Raw genomic sequence first — 13,241 nt, forward strand, 5'->3', positions numbered from 1 at the left:
CGAGGGAGAGGGCGGCCAGGGAGTGGGCGGCGAGGGTGAGGGCGGGTAGCGACTGCGGGCCATCCAACGCCGCTTGCGGCTTTAATTACACTTGTATTTACATAGATTTTAAAATGAAAACATGTAAAAAAAAATGTTGATGATACATGAACTTTAGATAAGTTTAGATGACCTCTGACCTGCTCCAGTTCAAAGATCATTAATTTAGTTAAAAATGCTGCAGATTTGGTCATTAGTTCAAAATGTGACAAGATTTGTTTAAAAATGTGTACGTTGATTTTACTTTAGCATTACATAAGCTGTGTTTCCATTACTCATTTGCGTAAAACTTTATCGAAATTCTAGGAATTCCAAAAAAACATTTTTGAAATGACACAGTTTCCATTAAATCATAATTTTGTGATAAAACACAAACCAAGTCACGCGATAAGTCATTTAAAACACGGCGATGAATGAGAACAAGTATTTTTTTTATTTGATTCACTAAAAGGGAGCATTTGGGTGACGTCACAGCTCTGTCTGGGGCGTGTTCAGCACAGCTCGACTCACTAGAGAGAGAAGCCTGTTCAGCGGTTAAAAGAAAAAGCATTCTAACAGGAAAGCATCTGGACCTTTTTTCTGTTTGAAAACACGACAAGCTCCATTCAAGTTTCTGTCACGGCACTCGTGCTCATCTCAAAGGAGACTTCAGGCTCCAAGCTGCAAAAGTGCGTCTGCACATGAAGCGGTGAGGAAAGGAGGAGGATATGTGCAATTCTATATAAAGAGCTGTGACGCTGTGGGACCAGCGCTCAGGACAGACACTTCATACCGAGAAGCACATTTATTTAGAAAAAAGTGTTTCCACTACAGTTTTGGGAAAAATGTCATATATACCAAATACCACCTCCTCTAAGCACAAAACTTTTTTTCGAAACTGTGGTGTTTCCATGCACAGTGGCGCAGTGGTTAGCGCTCTTGCCTCACAGCAAGAAGGCCCTGGTTCAAATCCTGGCTGGGGAATCTGAAAAACACCAACTGGGACCTTTCTGTGTGGAGTTTGCATGTTCTCCCCGTGCATGCGTGGGTTTTCACCGGGGACTCTGGCTTCCTCCCACCGTCCAAAAACATGCTTCATAGGTTAATTGGTGACTCTAAATTGCCCCTAGGTGTGAATGTGAGAGTGAATGTGTGTGTGATTGAGGCCCTGAGACAGACTGGCGACCTGTCCAGGGTGTATCCCGCCTTCACCCATCAGCAGCCGAGTTGGGCTCCGGCACCCCCGCGACCCCAAAAGGGACAAAGCGGTCAAGAAAATGAATGGTGTTTCCATTAGGAGAATTTATTGTCGAAATTCCAATTTGTGAAATTTCCGAGGTTTACTGAAAACGCACCTATAGTTGATAAACATGAAACAACATAGGGAAATAGGACATTTTTCCCATGAAATGTAGTCATGTTAGAGATCATCTGAAAATGTAACAATTACTGAGATTAATAAAGTGCTGAATATTGATATCTGTTTCCTAGCTTGTTGTCATTGTTGATAATTATGGTGAGAAATCAGTGTCTTCACATAGAGGAGGATCATTATTATTATCATTAATGTATAACTAAAGGTAAACTAAGCAAATTTGTCATTTCAAACTGATAGCCTTTCGTATGACTCAGTACCATGAAGTAGCTCTCAGTTTCAAAAGGTTGGTGACCCTGCTGTAGTGTTTCCTGTCCCACCAATGGATTATTCTGCTGCCATGGACTCATCACATGAAGACAATAACTGTGCAGTTAGACTTCCCATGCTTGGTCAGGTGTCACACACCTTTCATCCACAGGGATGCAGGACTCACTGGGGAGTGCAGAGATTGATGAAAACTCATCTGTCCATGCCATAGCTCTGATTGTTAGTGAGCGTCACACCTGACAGATTCATTCTTATTGGACAGTCTCTGTGCTTCTTTAGACTGACACCTCCTAAAAGAAGTCTGCTCATATCTTCTAAAATTCCTGCATTTGTGTTGAAGATCACAGAGACACACAGCTGAAGTGGTAACAACCAGGAGTCCTACTGTGGATCCATCATGGGACAAACATGTTCCTCTGGTGTGGTGCAGATAAATTCTGACCTGAGCATCCTACAGTAGAACTCATTTTAACTGGGATGAGACAAAAGAGGTACAGAGGCTGCAGCCTTTATGTAAACCTGCTGCCACCTCAAAGGCTAAAGCATTACAACTGAACAAGGATAAAACTATTACCCAGGACATAACTGTCCTCCTCAGATATCCTCACCGATCTGTACAGCAGGAACTCTGGGCTCCAAAACCAGCAAGCAGCCGGACTGGTTTTAACTTTAATCAAATGCAATGCTTCACTTCCACACAGATCCTGACTTTGAACCAGCTGAACTGGGGACTGGCACAACTCTATTGTTGCATCGACACAATGTGAGCAATGCATGAGCTGCTAGTCTCAGACAGATTTCAACTGGGATGCGTCTGCACCACCAAACGCCTAGCTTCTACAGAGCAACCTCAAACTACTACTGAGTTCTCACAGTCAAGCACAAGCAGCCCCAAAAGCATGAGATATTTTTCTGAAATCAAATCTAAGCTAAATGTTTCATCTATGAAAGAGAACATCTTACGGCTCAACCAGGACAAAGCAGAGGTTTTAGTGATCGGTTCTGAAGACAAGAGTTTGTTTTATCTAAACTAAAAAACTATAAAACTTCTCAGTGTGTGAAAAACCTGGGTGCGATTTTCGACTCTGAGTTTAATTTTATACCACAAATTAAAAACATAACAAAAACAGGATTTTATCATCTTAAAAATATTGCCAGAGTCCGCCCATTCCTCTCTCTCTTGCCAGCACAGAGGTGCTGATGCATGCTTTTATTTCAAGTAGACTAGATTATTGTAATTCCCTGCTCTCTGGTCTTCCCAGAAGAAGAATATCAAACCTTCAACTATTACAGAATTCAGCCGCAGGTGTGCTGACGAGGACCAGGGGGCGAGAACACATTATTCCGATTTTAAAATCGCTGCATTGGCTCCCTGTGAAATTCAGAATTGATTTTAAAATTCTTTTATTGGTTTATAAATGTTTTATAGTGTCGGGCCTTCTTATTTATCTGATATAATTTTAAGGTATGAGCCCTCGTGGGTTTTTTATTATTTATTTATTAAATATAAATGTATTTATTTATTAAATAAATTTATTTATTTATATTATTTATTCCTTACCTTTGTGTGGCAACATGTCGATGTGTGTTTGTGTTTGTCTGTGTGTGTGGAGAGGTGGGGGGTGGGGGTTGAGGACATTGTTTAGCTCCTACAATGTTTCCTGTTCTCTGTTTTTTTTTAAAAAAATGATTGTTTTTATGTCCAGCACTTTGATTGATTGTATTTTTCTGGAAAGGTGCTACACAAATAAAGTTTGATTTGATTTGATTTTAAAGAAGCACTGAGCTATCTTGATGGTGCTTCAGATAAGCAGAAAGTGGCTCAATTCTTTATTATTTTCTGTTATGAGTGTAATAGAGCAGAATAGAGGGAAAAGAAAAGAACTAACAAAGAACTCATCAAGCTTCAAAGGAAAAACTGTTGTAACAAGGTGATTAACATGAAGGGATCCATGTCTGTGTAAATGCATGCAAATGCAACAGCCCGGGGAGGGGGGACGACTTACAGTGTGTGACACCAGCCAGTGTCTGGTAGAAGGTGGGGGTGTCGCTGTCATCTGTCAGCGTGACACAAACTCCTCCAGAAAGAAGCCATCGGGAAAAAGTGAAAGCCTCCTTGTTCTGCAGCAGCCAGCTCCTGAAGCGCTCATAGTTCACCTTGTCCCCCTGCAGACACAGACAGACACGTCAGTCTGCGGCCATGGAAGAGGAAAGCCCCCGCTGGAGCGAGATGAAAACATGACAAAGTAACACCTGTCTTTACTCCTGACAGAGCAAAACAGTACAGGTACGTAGCCGTTAGAACACGGCTTTTAACGGAAATTTTAAGTCAGTTTGAAAACTGCTGGTATGAAGGAAATTTAAGAAACACATGTTGAGATATAATATCACTTCTTCTTATTCCTGTTTAATAACAACATTGTACAGTGTTCCTTTACTATACTGAAGTTCATCTTTCTTAGTAGGACTCGGTCAAAAAAATTGATTATTCAGTTTGAATCTATTTAAACTTAATAGATCGATAATCAATTCATACAAATATAAATCAATTTAGCACATAAAGCTAAAGTCTGCTAGCTTGATGCTAATGTTTAATGGAATCTCATATAGGACAGCTCGGTTGACCTAAACATACATTGCTGACTAAATGAACATCTTTATAAACTCACAGACATGAATTTTCTAAACTCTTTTAGGGGGATTTTTTTTAGTAACCATTTGTGGTCTAAAACATTGTTTCTGCTCATACTATTACAGTGTAATGCTACTAGATGGCGAGCTCCACCTAGTGTCCAAACTGAAACGTCCTCCAGGAGAATCAGAACAATGTTTACAATGTTAATCATCTGAACATTTTAGTTAGAACTTCTCCTTTAGAGAATCCATGTAACACTGGATGATATTAACAATCTCATTATTTCACTGATACATTTACAGTATGTGAACTGGATCAGAGTAATATAAATATATTCAAAACATACAGTAGATTATTCATGTATTTCTAAACAAATGTGTATAAATGTGTAAACTGTGCGCTCTCAAAATTGATTTGAATCCAATTGAATTGAGTGGATCGAAAGAATAAAAAAAAAAATCAAATCAAATGGAAACGATTCAGGCTCTGGTGAATCGAATCAAATCGTTTCAGGAAATGATGATCATTACCCAGCCCTATTTCACAGTCTTGCTGTTTCCCAGGTGTTTTTTAGTGCAATTATCTTTATCATTTATTTTCTTTCAGCGCACTGTGTTCTGCATCCTGATTGGCTGTTGACCTTGTCAATCTATCTCCTCTGTGTTTCCTGTTGTAACATTTACAAGTTTTTTTTCCTTAAAATATTATAGGTCTCATATTTCTGCACAGGTTGAACTGTGAGAGTGCTTTAACAAAAGAGAAAATCTAAAAATGTTCATGTCTGCCTGAGAAAAGAACTCAAAGTGTTTATTGAGAGGTTTACAGCCTATAAACATCTGTAATCCTATTTGTGAATTTCACCAATTTTCAGAATGTAACTACAGCGATAAACAAGGAAATGCTGTAATGTAAAGACAAGATATTTGTAGTTTCTTTATCTCATGATCCTTTCTGTGGCTATGATTAAATCACATGATGTTAAGGTAGCTTGTACTGTAAAGAGGCTGTGGAGAGTGTGTGTCATTTCTGAGTGATTTGATTTCTAAATTTTAATCTGAGTGGATTGTAATCTTGCCTCCGGCTGTACTTTGGACTCTCAGATTTGTCACGACCATTTTAACTTCTGCCTGCAGTTTAAAAAGATGGGTACATTTTCATAAATGTCACTAAACCCCACAAACACACCAGATGTATTATCTGGCTTTCAGAGGACACCAATGATTCTAATACCTGTTGTAGAGAAACAGTTGAGACTAGCAGAGAATGCAGCTGATGTGTACCATTTTCCCTGTATGAATGTCAGTATGTTAGCTGGAAACTGGGTGTCGGGGTGCAGGTGCCTCCCCTCCGTTAACTGACCTCAGTGAAGCACTTGTTGAGGGTGGCTGGCACCTCTCCATCCAGGACCTGCAGGACGGCCTCGATGTCTTCTCTGGCAGCATATCCACCCAAATCGTTGGCAAACAAGCTGAAGAGGTCTGAGGACACCCGCAGACACACAGCTGGTTACAGGAGAATTAACAAGACGTCCTGACGGCTTCACATTCCCATCATTTCCTCTGACCTGCTGGTAAGGAGGAACTCATTCACTTAGATTTAGTAGTTGACAGGAAAGCAAAGTTTCGTGAACCATGCATGAGAAACAGCTACAGCTGTAAAGCATTCATGGTGCTGCAGGACACACCTGCAGGTCTACATTCAGGATTATGCCAACATTGACATTTTTGAAGAGCTCAGTGAGCATGAACAGAAGCTCTGTTGCATTTTTATTTTTTTTAATTGAGCAGTTTGACTCTATGTTACTTATTGAATCATTTTACGTGAAATATACAAATATACATGAACATATACATTTAAACTACTGAGTTTAAAAAGAGAAGTATTTTTTGTGTTTTAGCAACAATTCCACAATAAGTGATTGTTTTGTTTGTTTTTGAGTGTATTTCTATATCATGCTTCACTGTAATTTGTTTCTGGGCCTTATATCATAATTTTCTGAGGACCAGCACTGAATTAGTGACAAAAAGTTCTATGTAATCATTTTCAGGAAGACATGAGTTTTAATCTCTGCTTCATGTGTATTCTGGAAACCCTCCTCTTCATTTAAGACCCTTTATTAGTTTAGATTAGGTTAGTTTATTCTTAGAAAGGGGACAATGCAATTTAAAACAAAACACACGATTAAAAATTAAACATGGTTTTAAAAAAGTCAGAGTCCATCTATAGTCCCCTGGTGAGAATGTTAAAAGAAACGTTAAAAGACAGTGACAGAAAACGAGTAGACAATAAAAGAGAAAAAACGTACATCTCAGGCTACTAACATCTAGAGAGCACAACAGCTGTAAAGAACAAGACAAGACCTTACACTACAAATAGATGTACACAGCTGAAAAGGAACAAGACAGCACAATAAAACATACCACAATCACAATGGGGACATTCTTTTAGTGTTGGCACCTGTAGGTGTCAGTCAGGTATTTTTTCAGTTTTTTGTGAAATCCTTGCATGTGGTGGATGTCTGACCTCCTCAGGTTCTGAGTTACACTCTGCAGCACTCCTCACTGACCAGGCCGACTGGCTAAAGGCGCTTCTGCGCAGCGGGATAAGTCAGCTGAGCATTTAAAGAAAGCAGTGCATGTGTGTGTTGAAGAACCATGTTGAAACCGTCCATGGTGGATCATTCACACACAGCAGGTCTCTTCAGCCTCAGGAGCTTCGCCTGAGTTCTGACGACTGCAACAGGAAATCCCCTTCTCGTCTTGTTCTCACCGCCGGAGCTGCAGCTGCTTTACATGGCACTTCTTTATAGACTCTGTTTTTTTAGCTTCTGTAGGTGCCCCTTTTTATCATATCAAATTATGGTTTTGCGTTCATATAAGAGGCTCAAGTCAAATTTAGGAACCAATAAAAGGACAAAAATCATTCTCATGCTGATTTCTTACAGTTCCTGTAGCCGATGTTTGCCGTCATACATGAAGTAACATCCACAGTCAGAGGTTATGCATACAACTACACCCCATTTCTAAACTAAATGATTGGGGCTGTGTTGAAAAATGTGATGTTCTTATCTGGGGAACGGTGTATGGTATAATCCCTGGAGCAAATTTGCAAAAGTTGGAAGGAGGTAAATGTTTTCCCCATGATGTCACACTTTGGTTTATGCCGTATATGTGGCCTCTGCAGCTTCAACAATGGTCAAACATCATGATGGAACAGTTTACTCTCTCTATTTTTTTTTTAATGGATTTCATTCTGACACATTTTGTCATTCAGAAACGACGACAAAAGTTCTCCAGTAAAAGAAGTAACTACGAGGGCTGGATCTCTACTGATCAAAACATTCTGTCAGTTGAGTAAAAAACATCTTTCGGCTCATGCAAACATGTTTGTCTTCTTAACCCTTTCACAAAAGCATTCATTCAGACCTAAGCTCTTGGAGAGCTGCTCTCCAAACGTTTGATCCAGGACTAACAGAACAGAGAACAACCACAAAGACTTTTGTCTGGACTGAACTTACACTTGGCCTTCTCCTCATCGCGTCCTCTTGTCAGGAGAACCAGACCCACAGTCAGGTTGTTAAAGTGCAGCCCTTTGGATGAGCCTCCAAATGACGTGTAGATCACCTGAAGCACACACAGAACAGCTTTTTGAGCAGCTACTCATCCTGTAAAAAGGTACAAGCATGCATCTGTGTGAACACACACAACACCTGCACTACAGTTCAATAGGTTTGAGTCAGTTCTTCAGTGCTAAAATGTTTATGTTATCTTTAGATATAACCGTTTTAAGACGAGATGCATGCTTGACACACAAAGCTAAAGAAAGCAAAGCCTCAGCTTGGATATGGAGCTTCAGCTGAACTGATAATGCAAAAGGTAACAGGGAACTAGTGGCGTCCACACCAGCACACCTGTGCTTCAGAGAAATCCAATCAGCTGGATCCTTGATGTGAAGCAGTCTTTAAAAATCATCAAGCCACAAAAAGATTTTTGAATGCTCATTTACAACCTCAACAGCAGGAACACAGAGTGCCCCGTCCTGCTGCTGGTGTCAATGTTTTCTACAACACCTCATTACTTACTGGTCAAGCTTCTTCATGCCGGCTCTACCATGGAGAACTATGTCATGGTAGGACGCACGTTGGAGGCTCTGCAGCCAGTTTATCCATTTATATGTAATTGATCCAATATTTGCTTGTATTTACCTCATCTAATGACACATGACCAAATACTTCAATGCTAATCTGATCACACAGCTCGTCTGAGTGGGTAGGGTGAGTGGATGGGTGGATGGAAGTTCTGATTGGGCTATTGGGTCAAACAGCTGATGTTTGTGATCCAAACCTCTGAGGAGAGCAAAACTTTCTGTGCATCTTTACAATCTGATGCCTGTATCACCTAGTGATCAACAAAGAATGTGGACGAAGTTTGTTAGAGTTAAAAGTTAAGGTTAATACTTCAGTTGTCAGTTTGAGGAAAAAGTGTAAAGACATCACTTGTGGAAATCTTACTGAGGGGGGATTGAGAGACTATCAAATGCTTCTGCAACTGATGTTCACATAATTAAACATGATTATCAACTCTGACATCTCAGAGTTTTGTGCTCTTTTGAGAAGCCAAAATCAAGTCGAAGAAAAATCTAAATGATGAAAAAATATCATATATCAGAATTTAGGGAAGTCTGCAGTGTAAAAAGAGAATGCCACGCAGATTCTTTCAGTCTAGAATGTCACTCTTTTCTCTTTAAGATCAAATCATGTAAAAACTGAAGACAGTCGAACCCATAAATCCTCAGGAAGGCCTTGATAGAACCATCCCCTAAAAACTTTGTTACTGCCACTGAGTTCAGTCTTTGAATTAAACCTTTTTCCAGTCAGTTACACTGTCTGTTCATCTATTACTAATTCCACTCTTAATCATGATCAGGTTTCATAGAGTGCCCTTTTCATTTCTGATTAAGATCTTCTTCCCCCAGGGGGATCGAGGCTCACGTGTTTCTGTGGGCCTGAGATTTCTTAAACTAGAAATCACTTTGAAACGGGAGCATTCTTCACCAGACTTTAGGATGTGGCAGCTTCAGGAATGACAAACTCCTTCACTGCATCATTCAACACTTACATTCAATAAAAATATAAAGGCAACACTTTTGTTTTTGTTCCCATTTTTCATGAGATGGACTTAAAGGTCTAGAATTCATTCCAGATACGATGCTTTTTTTCCTGCCCTTTCAATGTCTCTTTTGGCAACTTTCTGAGTCTATCAGCAGCTGGATGTTTGGCTCACACCTCACATTATCCCACTTTGTCAGATGACAGAGTTAAATGGAAGGTTGAACCGGGACATTTGCTGGTCTTTCATTTGGCCAGTCCCTGCAGCGCTGCTAAAGCTGTGCACAAGTCCTTATGGAAGAGCGGACTGCCGTAAATCTGCTCGGCACTTTCTGCTTGGAGCTGATAACGGCTGTCTGAAAACAAGCTCAAACATCAAACTATCTCAAATACCAACGGTCTGAACAGCCTCCAGCAGCTCCTGCTGAAACCAACTCTCATCCCACTCCTCAAGATTCTGCACAACACACACCACCAGAAAGCTGAAAATGATGGGAGTCAAGTAGATTCAAATGGGTTTGATGACATGCATTCTGTAGGCATATCTTTTCAGCACTTTTAAATAGAAAAAAAACTCTTGCAGAAAGGGAGAATGAAATCCAGCTTTGCCTCTACTCCGTTTATTCTCAGCGCCTCCCTCCAGTGACTTCAGAACACATCTGTCAAACCACATTTTTATCAACCGAGCTCACCCTTCCTTAAAATGCATCACTATTCTGTAGAAGACACATTTTATCATGCTATTGTCCAAGTCCACCTTCAATGAAGTGGGTATTTTTCTATGGCCAACACCAAATGATTATTTAAATACATTTATTCTGTTTGAGGTCATTATGTTTAACCTTCAGTCCAGTCTCAGACATGTCAGTAAACATTCATCTGTGGTTCAATGTTCTAAAATTAAAGTGGATTCATTGGCTCAGATTTTTAAACCAGCGTGGTGTTTTTGAGGGGTGCAGGTTGAAGCCCGGAGGTGTTGCTGTCATTCAGTGAGACGAGCAGGAGCCGCAGAGACTGAATGTGGCTCCGCCGGCCGGCAAAGAGCCCAGCAACCGCATCTTTGTCTGTGGGTCACATTTATGCTGCAGTTTTTGATGAGGACTCTCATCTACTGTGTTATAATTATCTGATGGTCTAATAAAATAAAATAAAATCAAATGAACTAAACAAAAGTTTTACAGCAAACTACTTTCAGGAAGTGAAAACAAAAACAAGAATCACATGTGAATTTTTCCCTCACATCAACAGCATACTGCAGAAAAGTGCTGAGATTTACTAGGACTTCTGCTGCTCTACAGTAACAGACTCATATGATGTAAATAACCACATCTATAGTCATTTCTACAGTGACTAATCGGGAAATAATAATAATCCCCCGGACAGCTGTCATTTAAGACAAAACAGCACTGATCGAATACACAAAAGAGGCCCAACAGTCGACTGAGATCAGAGGGAAAATTCAGCAGAACTTTGGTTACGTAGAAAGTAGAAGCTGTCAGTATGTTTCTCTGTAGCAGAAAAAGACAGTCAGATATCACTGCAGCTCCCCTGCTGCTACTCTCTGGATTACCTGTCATGATTGTTCTGATTTGAGAGAGCCTCATAGAAAAGAGGCTAAACGTCTGCTTATATGAAACCGAGTCCAGCTGAATGCTTTTTTAACCAGTTATTCTGATGGGGTCTATAACCTTCACAGACGTCAGCTGTGATCTTCACAGCTCACTAAAGGACGTTTATTAGCAACAAATTCTGGTTCTAAAAGTTTATCTAGAACATTTTTTTACTTCCACTTTCAATTCAGTCTCTGCACCTGTCAGTGATTATCATTAAACTGTGGACCGCTCTGTAAACCAACAACATTGAGATGGATTGACAGATAAAGAAAACCAAGGGTCTGCGATTTGGCTTAAACCAGATAGATGTTCAGCAAGAGTGGGTAGTTTGAAACTTATGCAGAATCCATTTGAACTAATGGAGATAATGTGACAACTCTTTTATGAAACAATTTTATCAAAAAAAACAAAAAAATCAACGAGAGCAGGTGGCACTCTGAATCAATAAATGCAGAAAAAGAAATAATCTCTGAAGCATTTAACTAGTTTGTATTCACTGAGGATTGTGTGTGCATCATTAGACCACAGTGCAGCTCTTCAACACCCACAGCTTGCTCTTTACACACAATGCTAAGAAAAAAGTTGGGTCCTCCTACTGAATGGTCAGCATAGCACTTATCTACCTAATTCAAATTCAAAGCATGCAAACACACACAAATTCAAACACTGATAGGGAACCCTCCAAACCAAACCCATTGGATGCCGCCAAGGGTTCAGAGTCTAACCAAAAGATGCTTTGATGTGGGATTGGAAATCAAGCCGCCAACCCTTTGACTTATAGAGTCCTCTACGTCTGCTGCTGTTTGACAGAATATTGGCGATTTACTCCATAAATAAAAACTAAATTGCAGCTTTCGGCAGGTTATTCTGGGCTGAAAACTACAACTGAATTTGATGCAAAAGTCTGTTTAGTTTGCCGTTTGTATCAGACATGTCTGAACTGCTTTCAACAAAGACCATTAGAGCACTCATGAAGAGGAAGCTCCGGTGGTCGATGTGTCTTCATATTCACTTGGCATCCTGAAGCCGTGATCTGAAAGTGAAGTGTTGGTCTAATACCTGTGTCTATATTCTTCAATGATTACTACTTTTTTTAATTTTATATCAAAGATTATCTTTTCCTACAAGCTGCTTTACAGAAATCAACAACCATACTAAAACAAAAAACATGTAATAATCCCGTCCTGATATTCAGCTGTACCAGATTTTAGAATTCAGACAGAAGTTTGTCCTCTGCTGTTTTTATAAAATGGTACAAATAGAGAACACTAAAAAAGTCATCACAGAGGGAGCGTTTGGCTTCTTCCATGAAAAACAACCATCAAGTGATTGTGCCAAAAAGTGGGTTCCATTACCTACAGATTGACAGTATAGTATGTCACATACTGGATATTGGATGAGTATCACATGCTTTTGTTTTGGCTGAATAGAAAAAGCAACAGGAGGGAAATACTTTCTCTTCTCTAAATAATAATGCAAGGCTGTGTGGAAGCTCTTTCACACTCCCTTCCCCCGCAGTCTTTTACCATAGACTGTATATAGAATAACTGGACTGAGCAAGCCCCCTACTTCCGTGTTCCATATAGGAAGTACCACTGGGTTCCAAAAAGGCCAAAGTCCCATTGACTTACATTGAGAAACAGACAGTTATTTCTCAGTCATTTTATATGTCAGAATAATCATTCTTCCTCTGCTGCTTTCTGATTAACTTCTTTTTTCTAATCCTAATTTTTTTAAAAGATTTTTTTCCATTATCACAAGTTATTAGAGTTATAAATTGACCAATCAGATGGCTCAATGAGCGTTTGTGGGTCTGACGTCGACCGTCTGGGGGGTTTGATTGACAGATGACGGGTAGCCAATGGGAGCAGACTTCATCAATGGGTCCGTGAAGACCTTTTAACACCTACTTTACAATTCAACAATGTACCAATCATTGTCCTACTGTTGTTTTCCTCAATGGAATGTACCGATGCAGCAGTTTAAAACAACAAGAGGAGCATGCTGTCGACATTTTTAGATGAGGATTTACTCTGTAGAAATAGATTTCAGTCTGAGGTTATGTGATTTGGACTTTTCTGTTTGTTTAACGTTCGTTTTTCTTTATTTCACTCTTTTGATTGTAGCTTATAAATAATAAGTTGCGTATCATATGGAATGGTACAGCTCCTCCATAAAATCACCAACCAAAGTTTCATCTTCGCCGCACTTTTCCAGCTTCAG

General features: G+C 39.8%; 1 protein-coding gene and 1 long non-coding RNA gene across 2 annotated transcripts in view; one reads left to right on the forward strand and one right to left on the reverse strand.

Annotated features, from left to right (window-relative positions):
- LOC118599126 (ubiquitin carboxyl-terminal hydrolase 32-like) overlaps window positions 1-13,241 on the reverse strand; it is a gene marked incomplete at its 3' end in the record, with an annotated part of 63,962 nt that overhangs the window by 11,252 nt on the left and 39,469 nt on the right. Inside the window, 3 exon segments of the mRNA XM_036213468.1 lie at window positions 3,670-3,829; window positions 5,658-5,776; window positions 7,816-7,921. Of these exon segments, the coding sequence (XP_036069361.1) occupies window positions 3,670-3,829; window positions 5,658-5,776; window positions 7,816-7,921 (385 nt within the window).
- The window catches only part of LOC112136418, a 13,815-nt gene continuing 3,578 nt past the window's right edge, over window positions 3,005-13,241 (forward strand). Inside the window, exons 1-3 of the long non-coding RNA XR_002917341.2 lie at window positions 3,005-3,594; window positions 3,836-3,950; window positions 5,602-5,868. This is a non-coding gene — a long non-coding RNA (uncharacterized LOC112136418). The remainder of the gene's footprint in view (window positions 3,595-3,835; window positions 3,951-5,601; window positions 5,869-13,241) is intronic.

Source organism: Oryzias melastigma, linkage group LG9 (assembly GCF_002922805.2).
Source record: "Oryzias melastigma strain HK-1 linkage group LG9, ASM292280v2, whole genome shotgun sequence".
Classification (NCBI taxonomy): Eukaryota; Metazoa; Chordata; class Actinopteri; order Beloniformes; family Adrianichthyidae; genus Oryzias; species Oryzias melastigma.